This window comes from Sparus aurata, chromosome 9 (genome assembly GCF_900880675.1).
Source record: "Sparus aurata chromosome 9, fSpaAur1.1, whole genome shotgun sequence".
NCBI classification, from domain to species: Eukaryota; Metazoa; Chordata; class Actinopteri; order Spariformes; family Sparidae; genus Sparus; species Sparus aurata.
Window position 1 is genome coordinate 29,949,316 of NC_044195.1, and position 18,169 is coordinate 29,967,484.

Consider the following 18,169-nt stretch of genomic DNA (forward strand, 5'->3'; position numbering starts at 1 on the left):
CAATACAAACATTTAAACCACACACTGTAGCACAGAGCTTCAGTACAGTTGGACTTGCTGCTGTCACCAATGTAAACTGAGACGTCAGTGTTTTCTAAAAAGCTTTTTTCCTCCTCTCAGCTCGGAGAGTACAGCCCGTTCTTCAGAGATCTGGTGAGTTCAACGGAGGATAAATCAAAAATAGAATAAACACATTTTGCCTTATGACATTCACAGACTGTTTAATGTTTTATTCTTGTTAATTTCCTTAAAGGAGAACGAGGTGGCAGAGGTCCAGCCCCCTCCTGTGATCCTGTACCCTCAGTCCGGGGACGAGTCTCAGAACAACGGAGCCGGACATTACTCTCAGGGCGGCTCCTCCATACGACCCATCGAGCCTCCACCTCAGCCACCTGTGGAGCCCAGATACCCTCCACAGTACGACCCCAGATTCCCAGACCCGAGACGCACGGGTCAGACAGATGGAGGATTAGCCACCCGGCAGACTGAGAACAGATACCCTGTGACCCCTCAGCGGAGGCCCAGCCCCCCTGTAGTGCATCCCGTTGGTCATGTGGACACATCAGTATCAGGAGTGAGTATTTTATATTTTATATTTATATTCAGACCTGTCTACATATTAACTAACTAAACAGAGAGTCGTGGAAAAGATGGATATGAAAGAACATTTGCAATTTACGAACAGAACCTGAGGGCACCATGCAGAGCGCAGTCAGCTGTTTGCTGCAGGACGATAGCGTATGAACACGTCCGACAAAAACTAAAAACAAAGTGAGTCTGGTTGAGGGCTGACAGTAAACTGCAGTGAGTTTTCAGACATGTCAGTGTGAGTCAGGTTAAAAGTGAAGAGGCTGTGACGCAGCGTGTTGATGGTGGTGAGGAGGGGGAACGTCTTTGTTGCAGAAGACGGGACTGCAACTTGGACATCGATATTACAGTTCCGGTCTCGATTTGAGAAATGTTACACCCCTATATGTTAATCAGAGTACATCTAATATTGATAATGGCTCAGCCTATTTTGCACTCTATTATTACAGTGCCTTGTCTAAACAGAGTACAAAACTGCCAGACAGTGACACTAATCTGAACTACCCAGGGGGATACATTTAGACATAAGGCAACGATATTTTATCTAATAGCAACAATCATGTGAAAAACCTACACCAACTTGTAAAAGAGGCAGATATTTAAACATGAATCTGTGTCTCTTTCCTCAGCTGCACCTCATCGCCTTGAACGCCCCTCAAAGCGGAAACATGCGAGGGATCCGCGGGGCAGACTTCCTGTGCTTCCAGCAGGCTCGCGCTATCGGCCTGAAGGGGACCTTCAGAGCTTTCCTGTCCTCCAAGCTTCAAGACCTCCACACCATCGTCCGCAGGTCGGACAGGGACAGCTTACCCATCCTGAACCTCAAGGTGAGACACTGCTGCCGGGGAGGTGGGACGGACGTACGGGCAAGGACGCGGTTCTGTTTAATGCCGTTGAGTCCAACCGTAGATCTAATGGAATTTTTTGCACAGATGTCCTGTACTTGGATTCTGTCGTCATGGTTGTTGTTTACTGCTGTGTTTTCACTGCTTAATGAGAAAAAACGTGAAGAAGAAATTACATTTAAGGCATTATATTCTCTTCCTTGCAGGACCAAGTGTTGTTCAGCAGCTGGGAGGCTATATTTGGTGACAACGCGAGCAAAATGAGGGAGAACGTACCGATCTACTCCTTCGATGGTAGAGACATACTCAGGGACAGCGCATGGTGAGTCTTTGTTAGCAGGGCATCATTCTGATTGTTCAATAATCCCATTAAACGCAGCAGCCTGTGGGCTAACATGTAGCTCTTCGTGTAAGCCTTCACGTATATTCTGACCTCTGTGCCTGTTTCTGTTTCTCCTCCAGGCCAGAGAAAATGGTCTGGCACGGATCGAGCAACAAAGGCCACCGGCAAACAGACCACTACTGCGAGACGTGGCGAGCGGGCGACCGCGCCGTGACCGGTCTCGCATCGTCGCTACAGAGCGGCCACCTCCTGCAGCAAAGCTCCACCAGCTGCTCCGGCTCCTACATCGTCCTCTGCATTGAGAACGCCTTCACAACACACTCCAAAAAATAAATCCCGTCCACCCTGTTTTTTTTTTTTTTCCCCCCATGTTTTTTTTTTTGTTGTTCTGGGCCCTAGTTAAACACTTTTTTAATTCCCTGGTAACACGCCTTGTGAACATGTGGCGTCGATGAACTGGCCCTGTGGCTCTTTGCCTGGCAGAGACGCTTTGCATCGTCTGCTCCTCCCCTCCACAAACGCCAAAGAGATGGGTCGAACAGAGGGGTGTGTTGGTCCTTTTTCTCGGGGGCATCGGCACATATTTTCTGCAAGGGGTGAAACGAGAGCGGAGAAGCTAAACGCGTTCTCAAATCGTATCCATTTTTTAAAAAAAAGAATTCTGTATATTACATGTTTGTCGTTTGTGATTTTCCTGTTTATTTTTTTTTTTGACGTTATCAATGTTTTATCTTTTGAAACTGTTTATAATAATGCTATATCCATCCTGTTATTGTTTTTATTTTTTAGGTATCGATCATTTCCACATTTGTTTTCCAATTTCATGTTAGAATTGTGGGCTATGACGGGGTGCAGCCAACTTTTAAAGACTATTTTGAAAATTTAAAGAAGATACTAGATATTTATTTTTAAATGAAGTTATCTAAGAACAAAAAAGAAAAATGATTGGAAATTGAAAATAAATGCGTGACACCCTCATTTTTATTCTACACAGCACAGACCATTTAATTCTTCTTTAAAAGAGCTTCTGATCTGAATCTGTGCCTCAGTACACAAACCAGGACTGCTTTTTACAAAATAAGCTCATATAATGAACCACTTCTTTTGTATTCATTATTCCACAAATATGTAAATGTCACAGCCGTTTCTGCTCAAGTGCGTTCGGATTGCTTTTTACTTCGCGCTAAATTTAAATGACCTTGTCGGACACAGACACCACTGTAATGAATAATCCCACATCCAGAGGGCAAGACTCCTTCGAGCTGAAATTGAGCCTTTTGAATTGAAAATGATGATTTTTTTTTTTTTTTTTTTTTTACCACTTTATTAAAAACCTATCAGTGAGTAAGCTGGAAAATGATTAGTTTGCTGCTAATCTTTGTTGGACTGATTGCTGTCACGGATGTTGGGGGACAGGAAAAAAAAAAAAAAAAAAAAAAGCAGTATGTTAAGGAGACAGGTTTTTTTTTGCAGTAGCCTCGCATCGAATTCAGAGATTAACCTGGACCTTTAGTGCTACTGATATCTTGACTGAACCTGTGGATTTCCATTTTTATAACAAAATTGTGCTGTACTGTTTCTCCCTGGCACTGAATAAAAAGTCATTTTCAACTACAACAATAATGTGACGGGCTGTACGTAGGTGGTTTTTTTTTTCTTTGGCTCTGCTGTCGACCTCTGACAGCACCGTGACCTTCGACCCACCGTTTTTTTTTTTATGTCCTCCTCGATGACGTGTTGCTGGTGGCATCGACTCCACCGCAAATCAGCGTCGACGAGAGGAGCTCGTACATCATCTGTTCACCTTCACAGTTAATCTACACGTGTGAGTTAATTCAATTTAACCGAGAAATCGAAACTACAGAATTGCTTATATCTATTTGTCATATATATTGACTTTTTCCATCTCCCACCTTATGTGACAGAACAACCACAAAAGTACTGCTATCAATGTGTCTTGTTGGGAGATGAGTCCCACTCTTCACTAATTAGGACACCAGTACACGGCTCCTGAGTTTGACATGAGAAAAAAAAAAAAAAAAAAAGAAATTACCAGGCAATCATGAGTACGTTGGCTGTAGGTCCACAAGTAAAGTGGATTTTAAAAGAGAGCTGAATTAGGTCACCAGTCATTGGAGATGGCTTATGAAATCCCCTTAAATCTCTTCTTTAAAGTTAGGAGGCGTTTCAAGATGATATTTGATTAAGAAGATTAATTTGAATTATTCAAAGTTGGCCTAATTTGGCAGTCACTTTAGAATGACGCGCCCGCCCGAGAGAGAGAGAGCTTCTCACATCCAGGTGGTGACAGTGGACGGTAACTTATACATCCCCTTAATACGAGGCGCTGAGGTGAGATCACTCTGGCAAACTGGCACAAATGTGATTGTATAATGAGATAAATGACAGAAGACAGCAGAATATAATGGCCACAGTGTCTCTCAGACATTCCTCTACATTATGTACTGAAAGAAACTCAGCTCTCATCTCTGTGAAATCTGCAGGTACTGTTACACGGCATTTAGATGGTTTTTTTTCTGGTGCAGTCGCTGAGGGATCGAGGCAGAACCCACTGAGCTGCTGGGCGACCTTTTCTCGTCCTTGACAGGTCGAGGGTCAGTCCAGGCAGTTTCACTCACACTACTGTGGGAGTCAAGACCCTCGGCCACAGGGACAAGATCAGAGAGTCCTTCATGCTTCGTGCTTCTGCAAATATAACAGGTCCATAGATACTAATATACTCTCTAGCTGAGGATAAGATATGAACATTGGAAGTCTATTAAATAGTTAGTTATCTTAGAACAAGCGAAACCGTTTCCAGTCTTCATGCTGTCTAAAAAAACAGAAGAACCATATTTGAGATGACGTTTGAGGTATATAGATATACGACTAGTGTAAATGATCGTGTCTGCATTTTTATTTTCTCTGCAAAAACTATAAAGATCACGATGATGTGGCATTTGTTGCCGTCTGTACCAAACAAACATGTTTTCTTACACCTGGAGACGAGAGGTGTAGACCAGAGCATCACTGGAGAACGACATTACTGCATTAGAATACGTTATCCAAAAATATGCAGCTTGTGCGTTGCAGTTGCAGTATTTCTATAAATTGCGCAGGCTCGAGTACAAAATCCTCTCTCGCTCACTAATGAACATTTTTAATCTTATTTGTTCAATTTGTACAAAAACAAGAAGCGCAAAAATGAGGAGCTGTGGCTGTACGGGGAGTTTTGTTGCGGGTTCATTATTCTTTTCCTTGGGGTGTTTTCAATGTGAGGTTGCCAGACAACCAGCCGGCAAACAAAGAAGATATAATGTGTTAACTGGAGCGCTTCAGAGGCCTCCACCTCCCTGCTAGTCAGCATGATCGGTGGTGGTGCCACTGCTGGTCATGTGGTCATTGCAACTTTTTGAAACCGCAGGAGATGATGACAGCGCGGACTGTGGCCCAAACACTTAAATCTCTGGATATTTAATTACTGGCTCGTGAAACGAGTTATAGCGTTGTATAATAAAAAGCTGCATCAGCAGAGCTTTTACGTTTATTTTAAGATAAACATACATTATAATGATATTGTATTGAACTTGCAAGCGAAGAACAATCGTTCGTATCTGCACCACAGGGCTGTGGAGGATGTGTTCATGCTGTGAATGTGCAGTTTCCACAGGAAAGAGTTGTAGCGTCTCCACAGCATTTGGTTTCCTGTGCCATTATTTGAACACATCCAAATTTAAAAATAGAGTATGGTGAAAGCTGAATATCAAATGTCAAAAAATAAAAAGAAAGGAAGAAAAAGAAAACAGCCACAGGAAAGTTTGGGGAACAACAGTCAGGTATGGAGAGCAGCAGTGTGTTATTAAGTCTAAATGCAACAGGAAGCACACAGATAAAAATAAATATGTAAAATTGCCCAGAACTGAACGAGCAACTTTTGTTTCCACCGTGTTTCATCATATTGGCGAGCATGTTCACGAGCATGAAACCACAAAATACAGCTGAGGCTTCCTTTTGGTCGGCATCTGAACCAAAGTGTCGGACAAAGAGAAATGCTGACCTGATGAGGGGACGCCATGAAACGTCAGAGGATCACAACAAGTCAGTGAGATTCTTCCTCTGGGCTTCACGGATATCTGCACCAAATGTCATGCCAATCCAACCCAACGTCAGCCAAGCCGGTCACTGGAAGACAATAAAAAAGTCAGGAAAATCAGCTAAGTCAGGAGGATTTATATTCTAGTGACCAGAAAATGTAAAAAATTCACCCATACAGGTTCAGTGTTTTAAATACGTCTGCATAATATCTCATCTCATGACCTGCAATGTCAGTTACATTCTGTTATATTGTCTAATTTTTCCTAGATATGGACTAAACAAGCCTGCACTGGGTCGCAGAGGACAGTGAACATGATATAAACTTTGCTGGAGTGAGTTTATCCAAAGTTTCATATTTCAATCAACTCATCCTGAAGCTGGTGTTAAATATCTGGAGTCTGACAGGATCATCTTTACTGGCATGTCATTTGAGAATCAAGCACAGCGTCTGCACCCACTGCGTGATAAAACGGCCGGCATTCCCTAAAAATAATCAGTAAATACGGTCACTTCCCACTCGATTTCATCAAATCTGCCTCTTAAGCATCTCAACCCGCTGAGCAGCCTTACGAAAAGCTATAAGGCTTATATTAATTGACTGTGGAGGGTGGTGGTGGTGGTGATAGTGGTGTGTGGAGGGGAGGGCTCAGTTTTGCTGCAGTGTCCCTGTTTGAAAGAAAAGTAAACTAGCATCATAACTCCCCTGTCCAATTCCTCAATGTCCTCGTTGTTGAGTAAATCTCGAGGGAGGGAAAAAAAAACTCAGTGAGTGGCGTGTTATCCATTTAAGTCTTCTTGACTGAGCGAGGTTAGAGTGGGCGGGGGGTGGTCGGGATGTAATAACCCACAGCTGGCTTTGCTGCGAAAGTGCTATCACACTGGCTGCCTTGGGGAAAGCTATATTTAGTGGGCGCTAAGTAATAACTAAGTACAGCGAAAGGATCCAGCGACGGTTAATGATACAACAAGGTGACAACCAGATATCGGGGGGGGGGGGGGGAACTTAATGACGATCGGGGCGGTCGCGAAACAGCCACAGTTGTCAGATCTCTGCTCTGTGTTTAGCCGAGGCCCGCTGACTCGCTGCCACATTAACCCAAATCTAACAATATCCCGGAGCACCAGCAGCGTCTTTACTTAGCGGGGAATTGTTTTTGTGACCTCCTTATGTGAGAGGAGAGCAGCCTTATTTATAATGCACACATCTGCATTTATATACAGCAAAATAAGGGTGTAGTTGACATAAATCATCGGCACGTGTCCTCCAGTATCACAGTCTTAATGCATTCTGCCTCCAACTAGACCAACATGTTTCCCCATCAAATGAAAGGGTAATAAGGAGGCCCGAAGCAACATTTGTGTAGTGTCTGAAGTACTTAAGGCCGACTGTGAGCCTTTCACATTTCACTGACATTTAGATAGATAATGAGTAACAGTCTCCCAGTCTTTAAATCCCCTTGTGAATCTTCTGGCATTTACGTCTATTTTTTTTTCTTCCCCCCTCCTCCCGTCTTTTAATATTTGATGAGGAGGGATGTTATCCAGAGTGGATATTCCTGGCATTGTGCAGATAGGCTTTGACCACTCCACCGTACCTGCTCTCACCTTTACACCGACCCACGTATGTTGCTCTAATGCCTTTTATCACCTCTACATTTGAATTTCGGGAGGCATGATTGTGAAGTCGAGGTAAAGCCACCTCCTGTCAGCCAGTCCTCAGGGACGCACGGTGCTTTCAGCGGACCAGCTGCTCGGCCACGGATGTGCCTGTGCCACCTAAAACTAAGGCTGGCACGACCAATGAAAAGATAAGAAATGGGAGTGAGCAGCAAATAAAAAAAAAAAAAGAAAATCTGAATGTTATTTCTCATTATTCCTTATGTTATTGAAAATTAAGGGTAACATTGGCGAACACCTTCCCTATGTGCCATTAAAGACAAAGCTCTCTGCACAAGTTTTTTTAAGAGGCCATGCAATGAGAAAGAGGAACAGATAATGTCGGTAAGATGAGAGCCGTTTACGGAAAATTCAGAGTCGGAGATGCTCCTCCCGGTCCACAACCGACCAATCCAGCCACGGCCCAAAGATCGAAACTTTCAAGCTCCTGTGAAGGCGTCTATATGCTCCCTTTACGTACGATAACACATACGGCCATTACAAACAATAATAACATTTGAAATTGACGTTAAGCAATACAACCACAAGAAGCTGTCACCGAGTTGCTCAGAGGTTTTCACAGACTTCACTTTTCCTTTCGCCACCGTCCAACTCACAATCAGTTTCTGTCCAATCTCCTCCCAGCTGATCTGTAGTATCCGTTCATCCCTCTAACAATCATACACATGTTTAAAGCATAACCTCAAGAACCTCTCCTTGAAAAAAAGTTCTGCCACTTTTTAAAACTTTTCCCTTTTGTGCTTTGGTCTTTCCTTGCTTGAAGTATTGGCAACCCCCCCCCATGACCACCAGAGGTACCGCTTGGTATCCGTAAGCTTTCGGAAAAGTTGCAGAAATACGGACAGAAGGCTCCGTCCATATCCGTGTCTAACGCTGACCTTTAACCGGACCGCTGCAGACACATCTCCCACGTATGATGCTGCTGTAAATCATTAAGGATCTATCAACAACAAATAAGCATGTAGATGTTTAGTGAAGCTCCCCTCCGCCACCTTATGATGTGAAACAACAGTGGACTAAACCAGTTGACCAACGCTGCTAACAACGCAGTGTACAAAATGACTGTAGGCAAATCCTCTGAATAACTAAATAACATCTGATCACTTCTTGCTTTGGCTCTTGCACACCTTAGATCCCACAGGCACACCTGGATGAATATTTCAGGGTTGCTCTGCTGCTACGGACACGAACGGATCACGACTCACCACGCCGGCCAACACTTTTTTCTTTTTTCTCCATCACCGATTTCCTCTTCCATAATTGACACAATTTTATTAATGAGATCTGCGCCTGTGCATTTGGTTTAATGCATATTTTATGTATTTTTTCCAGATGAAAATGTCACAGCAGCGAGGGAGAAGAGGTCTCGCCGAAAGAAATTACGAACAGCTCCTGAACGGCCTACAGCTACCGTTTGGTACTTTTTCGTCCATAAAGACGTCCTGAAGCCGGCGTTTACGAGATTTTATTTCATGATCAACTCCTAAATAACCCCTAAAAACAAATATCCGCGGATATTTATCATGCTTTCCTTATTCTGCACCGAGAGCTCAGTGATGGCATCGTTTAGAATTCCCCCGGGTCGACTCCGCAGCGCCGGCTCACAGCTACCTCACCACCCTCACACAGCTCACTACCCGTGGTCATCACTGCAGCTGGCTACATATTCGATGTGACATCTCCTTCCATCTTCTAATGAATTTTTTATGTCTCTTCCTCTCCCACTCACACGCAGACGAGGGCTCGTATCAGCCCCCGCTCTGTAAATCTATGCTACTGTAAATTACAGTGTTGCCTTTGGATTGTGTGACCCCCCCCCCCTCCCCTCTGTCCCGTTACCGCTATATAGATCGTTCTACTGGGCGTTCCATACTGATTGGATTTGTCAGGAAGACGTTGTGATGCACGCCGTCGACACACCCGCGAGATAATTCACAATCATCGTGTTGTGTGGATGCTAGGAAGGGGGGGAGAAAATCATGCAGAATATTATAAATACCCATGAAATTATTTTTTATGAGTATGAATTAAGCATTTATGTCCAATTTTAGACTCCAGAATGGATTTTTTCCTTTTTTTTTTTGTTCTCAGGCATCTGCTGTCTGGTGATATCGATTTTAAGAGAAGAGACAAACTTCAGGATTTTTTTTTTTTTTTTTTACTCTCCGCTAAACTGACAGCTTGATGCAACACTTGTGCCTCGTGCATATCCGACCATGTTATAATGCACTCACGTACTGACAGTCTCATTGATTTTCAGGGCCCCTGCAAACGATCAGTCAGAAGGGGGAGTAATGCAATAATCTGCAGGCTCGACACATGCACATCGACGGAGAATTAACACATTAAATCTGATCATTTCATTGACTTAACCCGAACTCATCATGCGGCTCGGAGTGATTCAGTCGTATGTGAAGCGCATGTGTGTTTCTTGTTGAACAGAGAATCTTCTGGACTTTTACTCGCAAATGTTTACTGTAGTGCACTTGAACATAAATGTTCTGGGGATTTTTACCACGTTGGACTGATTCACTTCGGTGTGAAGAGGTCTGAACTGAATGCTGTCAGATTTATGTACCGGCTGCAGCAGCAGAAAGTTCAATCTGCGCACACACAGAAGAGATAAACTGCACATTTTGCTTTGCCTCAAGAGTACTCCGATATATTCTTCACTGGATTACAACTGGAATTATTTCTCTGATTAACTGATTAGTTGACAGCCTGACAACAGAAACCAATTTGATCACCAATCAATGCATTCTTTGAACAAAAGCGCCAAATTGTTCCTCGCCCTGTCGTCTCACTGGTGATGATTTTGCTCCCTCTCCTCCGCGACTGTCTTCAGGTTTTTTGACGGCTGGTTAAACAACACAAGCAATTTGCTGACTTGACCTTGGGCTTCAGGGAAACTGCTTTTTTTTCCTGACATTTAATAGGCCAAACAATCAATCCGGAAAAAAATACCTTGCAGATAAATGAATGATGAAGGTTATCCTTAGTTGGAGCCCTACACTTGATTATAATATCTAATGCAAAAACCAGGAAAAAAAAAAAAAACAGTAAGGGAGGCAAACTGAGATTTCCTACACGTTTAATACATGCACGAAATGAAATGATGCTGTGAAAGGGGAATTTTGCTATTTCTTTCCAGTTTCTTGTTAGAAAGAGATCTTGTTATAAAACAATAAGATCCTTTCTCCACAGGAATTGTTCCGTAACTACTCAGCCTGTCAGTGTAAAAAAAGTAGACATAACTTTTACGGTCGAGTTGCCCGAAAAGATTGTGTTGTAGCCATTGCAGGCTTGAGGCGATCTGCAGAACTGATTACAGAACTTTTGCTAAATATGAATCATTTACACACCAAAACATGTCTACAAACAACATACAGGAAATCTCCTTTAATTAAATGCAAAACGTTATCTTATTTTTCATGGCAAGGACTTTCGTTTCTTTTTGCTGTGGTATAACAGAGATAGTATTGTTTTATCTATGCAGATATTGTGTTGGTATTGTGACCAATCTGCAAAAGAGTCCCCTGTTTGAAGTCTGTAAATGGGAATAAGAGCTACAGACACTGCTGAGCCTCTTTAGGTGAAAGTTTGACAACTTGTGGTGAAGCGGAAAAAAAAAAACGTCTTTCTTAATTCTACACACTTTTAGTAATTACTAGTGTTCCCTGGAAACCCACTGGCTGAATGCTGTTTTTAGTTTGTATGTATGCCCGCACCACAAAACAGGTGAACCGGAAACACTCAAGTGCCCACATGTGTCCAGGGTTTACTCCTGCTTCTTGTCCAATGCATGCTGGGATAAGCTCCAGAGCCCCCCTGCCCCCCTGAACAGCGGTTTAGAAATAGGTGGATAATTTTCCTCGGGGACTCTTCCTTTCACAGTGAAGATATTGTTGGAGCTCGTGAACATTAGGAAGAAAAAAGCCCAGAGTTTCAGAGCACTATATAAAAAACCCTGCATCCCCCCACAGCTGGCTGCCCCTGAGAATTCCCTCCATCCCTCTGAAAATCTACCTTTCAGCAAGTCGCCGCGCTGCGTTTGCTGACAAAAAGGAACAACGGAAAAGTACTGCGTCTTTGCACTGGTTTTGATGGAACATTACAGCTGGTGTTTCATTCACTTCCCCGGTGCAGGATGAGGAGTGGGATGGTGATGTGCCTTTCATTCCTCAACCTGACAGTTCGCCATTGATCATTTATCAAGCTGGGCGCTTTCCAGAGCCATCGATTGAGTGCGGGGGGAGGGAGGGAAATAAAACAAGACTTGTGGAAGTGAAGTATGTTCCTTCGTGAAGCCACGAGCAACAACACTGTGTTCTTTATCTTTGCTCAGCGTTGTTAGAGGAGTATTTCAACGCTGGAAAGACGGTCCAGCAATCTTCTTTGAACCTGGTGCTACACAATCAGAGAGAACAGAGAAAAGGGACTGTGGTGTTACCTTTTTGCTCAAGAGGAAGAAAACTTAGAACGACCAGAATGCACTGAGCCACACAAGAACAAAATCAACCCTGCTGCATGATGGGTAACGGGTGCTTGGTTTTGGCTCATTGTCCGTTTTGAAAAGAGGAACAGTACGGCGACCATCGAGTAACAAATAATCTGGTATTACGGCAAAACAGTACTCGAGAATATGTTTTTAATAGACGGGAAATAGACAATGAAAAGAAGCCTCTGTTCTCGTAAGAAGACATTATGGCGGTCGCTTCGCTTGGCAAGCTTTTTTTATTGCAACAAAACCTTGTGATAAAAAGCATTCTAGGCAAAAATAGACATAACAAAATGTTGTGTCCCTGGATGAGGGCATACAAAAACTTTCAAGTACAACCTGATATTAAAATGGAAATAAACAACTTTCCCTGTGACATCTCTGTTGGCACTGTTGTTACAAACACAGCATTAGCAACGCGGCTGGAGCTAGCAGCCTGGAAACCCTGATCGCAGTGCTACGAAAAGGCGTGAAGAGTAAAACACCTGGCTGTAATAATAATTTAATTACTGATCTAGAAGAAAGAGGGGCAGTTTTAACCCGTCTCATGTCCCAAAAGAACACAAGGTCCCTTTTTTCTTTTGCAGTGTTATTCCCGTTGTTTCACCATTACCTGTGGATCGTGACCTGGGAAAACAACGCCACTTCCTGTTTTGATTGCACAGTGGTAGACGGGTCTGCTTGCCGTAAAGCAACCTAGGGAAACATCTGTCTGAACAGCAGTGAAAGATCTGTTCCCTGTAAACCAGTCTACACACGGATGTTCTCGTTTTTTTCTAAATCACACTGTTCAATCAGTACTGTGGAAGCAAAAAAAATACATATCTACTGCCAGCTGAATGCAGCAGCCCAAATAAATGCAAAAGATTTTATTTTTTTTACGTAATTTGTGTGATTTTCCTACAGGAGGCTCTGAAATGTAGAGCAGTTTACCACTGTTCAGTTGCAGATACTACCGACACTGTAGTGATACCAAGCTGGTACAAGCTACAAAGAGTTCCCATTAAATGCTGAGCCCTGAACGCGGAGAGTAAATGAAGTGTACATGACAGAAGGGGACTGGTTATGTGGGTGTAGCCTGTGAACGTGAACACATGCCTGCATGTATCATCATGCGTGCCTCGTTTGACCGTCCATGAGTAATTCTCAAACTCCAGCTGACTGAAGCCTCTCTTGCTGTCTGGCAGCAGGGTTTTCTTCTTTTTTTTTCCCTGCCAGGTCTGCAGAGCAGCGTGCAGTGATACTGTGCTGGGTTAAGTGGCCCGGAATCTAATCACTCTAATGTCTGTTGCAGCCCTAAATCACACTCACTGGCTGGAGCGCAAGGGCTCGGTCTGTCCTTCAAAAAGGGAGGCTTTTCACGACTCCTTCCATATTCTAATTATTTCAACTGGATATGAGCTATTGCACTTATTGGCTGGGGCAAGGCACCGGCTGCTGCCACTTCCATTGGCTGCCTGGACACCTCTGAGCCGCCTCCCATTGGCTGCCCGGAGGAGAGTGGGAGGAGAGCTCACCCCATCCTTCCCCTGTGGCAGAGCGTGTAAATGTAAAGACTCTTTCTCTGCCTATTATCTGAGTGACTCGGGGTTTTGGTGTCTGCCTCCGAGCTCGTGTGTGTGTGTGTGTGTGTGTATGTTGGAGGGAGAAAAGAGATAAAGAGAGAGAGAGTAAGGGAGGGAGAGGCAAGCAGCGTTTCTTCTCCCCCCTTTAGCCTCCCCGTCTCCCTGCTCCCTGTCACTCCATCCTTCCTCCCCTCTCCTGGACCACCCTCCAGCCCTGCTTCAAGCCAGACCGAGACCCCCCTTACCACCCAGACCACCCCGGGACCCTTTGACTCTCCTCACTTCTCCGTCCCGCCAACCTAAACAACTGAGCAGGTAAGACTCGGCTTATTCCAGCCTTGCGCTGAGGCTTTCAAAAAGTACTTCCTGCCCTCTCCTCCTCCTCCTCCTCCTCCTCCTCCTCCTCTTCTTCTTCTTCAGCTCTTGTTGTTGTTTTCTTTACACTCACTTGTCTCTGTTCCCTCTCGCCTCTCCGTCTCTCCTGTGTGCACATTTCAAAGTTTTCCCTGCAGCACTTGTGTTCCTTCTCAGAAAAAGTGACACAGTTGCAGGAGATGATATCAGCGAGGTCACTGGATCTTTTCTCTTCTTCCTCTGATATTCTACCCTGATATCAACTCCCCCCCCCCCCTCCCTCTCCCACCACGCAATCGCTTCATCTCCGTGTCTTTTGCATTCTCATACCCTCTGGCTCTCAGCATGTGCGAATTCAATATGAAAGTGAGACAAAGTCTTCTTTTATTTTTAAGTCAGCCCGGAGCGCAAGTTGCCAAGGACAACATGCTGTAATTTGTTTACGGAAGATGCGTCTCTAATTGATTTCTGAAAAAAGTGTTTACGTTAGTTGGTCACAGCTATTTATAGGTGCTGACGTACCAGGCACACGTGCTTTTTGCTAGGCCACTTCCCCTAATGCCGGGACAGAACACAGGACCGGCCACTGGCTACAGAACGCATGACATTGCACAAAGTGTAATGACTTTACGAGGCAGTGACTTGCTTGATTGAATCAAGCAATCTTTCCGGCAGGAGAACTCCAATATTCACATGGCCCATAAAGCATTCCTGGCAACAGCAGAGGAGGGAAGAAAAAAAAAAAAAAAACCTGCTTAGTTCTTCATCCGCACATCCTGTACTTTACCAGGAAGGGGAAGTGGAGTGTGTGTGTGCGTGTGTATGTATTTGCGAGGGAGACGGAGATACTGCTAAAGTGCTTCAGACATCAATACTGGCAGCCCAGAGTTTTTAAAGCCACTCTATCATATCTGGAAATTGGGCCTTACAATAATGTCAACAGCTGAGAAGGCGCTTCTCCGGACGCGGTGTCTTGTTTCCTTGGAGGTTGTTTTGTGAGGAGGTGTGTGTTTAAAAATGGCCGACGAGGAAATATGTTAATCAGAGTTAATCACATATTATAAAGCTGTAACAATCCACTTTTTTCAGTTCCTATCCGATACCTGAATTTGGATGTCTGCTGATACCGATAGCAAGAGCTCGTTTTTCTCCATTACTATTACTATGTCTATATATTTTTCTTGGTTATATGTGTATGGTAGTTTTGTCACAGTACTGGATTTTCTAACCTCAATAAAATACGTCGATATTTGATACCAAAGTCGATTCCATGGGGAAAAATTGACACAACATTAGGGCTACAACATTCTGGTATCCGTTAAAAGATAAATAAAACAATTCTCGTGTTCTGGGAGTGAATTAGAGAATCTGAGTTAATTTTCTTCTGGAGGAGGGACTATGTAGGCACTGCAGCGCTGCATGTGTCAACTCGCTGTTAGGAGAGCGGACAAAAAAAAAACGCGGCTAGTACTGCAGAAATTGAGTATTGAAGTTCAAATATTTTGTATCAATAAACTTATTAAAAGAGCAAAAAATATGCAAAAATCCCAGAAAATAACAGACAACTTTTCCCCCCTAGTGTTTCCAAGTGGTGTTACCGTTAGCACCTCTGTCGCAAAGACAACAGCAAAGTTGTAAATAACATAACGCGAGTTGATTCAAATATTTAGTCTGCAAAAAAATGGATCACGGGTTATTTTGCCAGGTGACCCTGTGCCCAGTGGCAGACGGGCAGGTTTTAAAGGGAACCAATGTTAACACTGATGGTTTCATTCTTCTATATCCATTAAATTGTGTAATCAACATTAACTTGATAGTGATTAACTGAAGCGGACCACTTGTCTATTGCCATCAGTTAAGAAGGCTACAAACAGGTGTCGTTAAACAAACTAGCAGCACCTTTAATGTTTTGCTTAAAGCGAAACTCTCGCCAAAAAGCAACCGAGGCTTCATTTGGGATTGAATATGAGTCAAACCTTCGTGTGAAATCATAATTACGACTAAAGAGGCACTTTTAAGATTTACCGTAGTTTCGGTTTTGGGCACGTTAATTTTGAACGGGAGTGCATGGGGCAAGACATGCTAGCATCAAAATCGCTATTTTTAGAACACTAAGAAGGCTCGACACAACATGAAACTTTGCTCGTAGCATCACCAGGGTCTCTACTCATGAACAAGAGCATTGAGAACATTGTTTGTGTACACAGAGTTTATGAAAAAGAAGGTTTTTGAACTACTCACGTTAGCTGCTGCACCTCCTGCGCGTTGCCGTCATGGCAGGCAAAAAGTGTCGATCCCTGAGTGCGACCTGACAGGCACGCTTGAGGAGCGGTTCACCATTACTCTCCTGCCTGTCAGGTCGCACTCAGGGATCGACACTTTTTGTCTGGCATGACGTCGACGCGCAGGAGCGCAGCAGCAAACGTGAGTAGTTCAAAAACCTTCTTTTTCATAAACTCTGTGTAAACAAACAATGTTCTCAATGCTCTTGTTCATAAGTAAAGACCCTAGTGATCCTACGAACAAAGTTTCATGTTGTGTCGAGCCTTCTTAGTGTTCTAAAAATAGCGATTTTGATGCTAGCATGTCTTGCCCCATGCACTACCGTTCAAAATTAACGTGCCCAAAACCGAAACTACGGTAAATCTTAAAAGTGCCTCTTTAGTCGTAATTATGCTTTCACACGAAGGTTTGACTCACATTCAATCCCAAATAAAGCCTCGGTTGCTTTTTGGCGAGAGTTTCGCTTTAAACTTCAAAATATCAGGCGCAGAGCAAAACATTATCAACTATTAAAAGCTAGATTTCTGAACACAAGTTCCAATAAATACGAGATTTTTCAAGAACCCGACACCGACACTGGAGCGGATAGGTCACTACTCAAACATATAACTACTTGATTATATTTTTACACCACCAGAGACGGTTATGATTTTTCTTTGTATCCGTGTCCATTTGTTTGTTGATTGGTTTGTTTCTCAGCAGGATTACACAAAATCTCTGTATTTCCACCACACGTAGATGGAGGATGTGTATCAGCCATGAATAGATCCTCATTAACTGTCGGTGCAGGTCCAGATAACAGGACGGATCCAGCATATTTCTCACTTTCTTTCACAATTTTCTGCTAATTTGTCAAGGAATAGTGCATGGATGTCGATGAAAAGAAAATCTGGCATCGATGAGTTAGTGCAGTTTAATGAAGATCGTAGAGCTGGTGATCGTAAATTATAGTTAAGCAGTTAATGGGTGATACAGGGTTACAGATTTTGGATTAGTCTTCATTGAAATGAAGGGAACTGTTGGGCCTTGGTGGAGGTTATGCGTTCTACTGAGGGTCATTCTAGTTTAGATTTGTGAATGAAACCTATATTCTCCAAAATATCTGCGAATCCAAGAGTCCTCAGATGACTGGATTTAAAAACAACTTTATTCTAATCCAATCGAAAGTCGGACATCTTAATGTGCATGTTTATACTATTTTTGCTTTCAACTTCAAAAAACAGGCTTCCTCTATTAGACTCTGTGACCTTTTCCTTCTGTGATGATCACGTTCTAATTTAAGACAAGAACAGCATCTGTGACGAAGCCTCCTGGGAATGACGGTCTTCGCGACAGGGCTGTCTCGAGGGAGAGCAGCTCTCACTGTCTGCAAGGCTTTTATTCTGAAATCCTCGACACTTTAAATTTAATTCCGAGCGCCACTTTGAGTTAGCATATTTATGATGTTTTCCACCATAAATATGTCAATGCAGAGCATATTTATGATGTTGCTGGCTGTGTTCACATATTCATCCGCTCAGGTGTTGGCTTGTTAGTTTATTAGGGACGTGTAAATTGGGTGTCTTCACTTCTTGAAGGAACACGCAGCTGTTTGTGAGCGCTGCCTTTTAGATGCTCAGCTGGCTCGAAGCGAAATGCTCAAGCAAAGTCACGACTGCTCATCCTCCACATGTTAACCCTCTCGTTTGCACGTATCACCACAAAAAGCATGTTGATACAAGGTCTTCAAACCTGAGTTTAGAACAACAGATGATGTATAGCCTCACACAAAAAGTTATTTTACGCTTTAAAGACTTCTTTAATCGTTTGACAGCTTCTGAAATGGACTAATTTCTTTAAATCAACATAAAGTCCAGCTATATTTAAGGATTGTCACTGTAGATATAAAACTTACCATGAGAACTATGAAAGAAAATAAATT

General features: G+C 43.3%; 2 protein-coding genes and 1 long non-coding RNA gene across 9 annotated transcripts in view; 2 read left to right on the forward strand and 1 right to left on the reverse strand.

The window, feature by feature from the left end:
* col18a1a (collagen type XVIII alpha 1 chain a) overlaps nt 1-3,399 on the forward strand; it is an 83,918-nt gene extending 80,519 nt beyond the window's left edge. For both annotated transcript variants that reach the window (XM_030429183.1, XM_030429181.1), the window contains 5 exons: nt 121-153; nt 254-574; nt 1,218-1,415; nt 1,640-1,755; nt 1,896-3,399. In XM_030429183.1, coding sequence (XP_030285043.1) covers nt 121-153; nt 254-574; nt 1,218-1,415; nt 1,640-1,755; nt 1,896-2,109 — 882 coding nt within the window. In that variant the 3' untranslated portion in view covers nt 2,110-3,399. The remainder of the gene's footprint in view (nt 1-120; nt 154-253; nt 575-1,217; nt 1,416-1,639; nt 1,756-1,895) is intronic.
* The window catches only part of LOC115588532 (uncharacterized), a 75,648-nt gene that overhangs the window by 10,376 nt on the left and 47,103 nt on the right, over nt 1-18,169 (reverse strand). The window contains exons 3-4 of one of the 2 annotated variants that reach the window (XR_003985376.1): nt 5,834-5,958; nt 5,291-5,481 (exon numbers count right to left, since the gene is read on the reverse strand). This is a non-coding gene — a long non-coding RNA (uncharacterized LOC115588532). Of the gene's footprint in view, nt 1-5,290; nt 5,482-5,833; nt 5,959-18,169 lie in introns of those variants that run through there. The other variant, XR_003985375.1, reaches the window with a different exon arrangement.
* pcbp3 (poly(rC) binding protein 3) overlaps nt 13,590-18,169 on the forward strand; it is a 75,390-nt gene continuing 70,810 nt past the window's right edge. For 2 of the 5 annotated variants that reach the window (XM_030429187.1, XM_030429189.1), the window contains exon 1: nt 13,592-13,926. The gene's annotated coding sequence lies outside the window, so the exon portion shown is untranslated. Of the gene's footprint in view, nt 13,927-18,169 lie in introns of all 5 variants that reach the window. The other 3 variants (XM_030429185.1, XM_030429184.1, XM_030429188.1) reach the window with 3 other exon arrangements.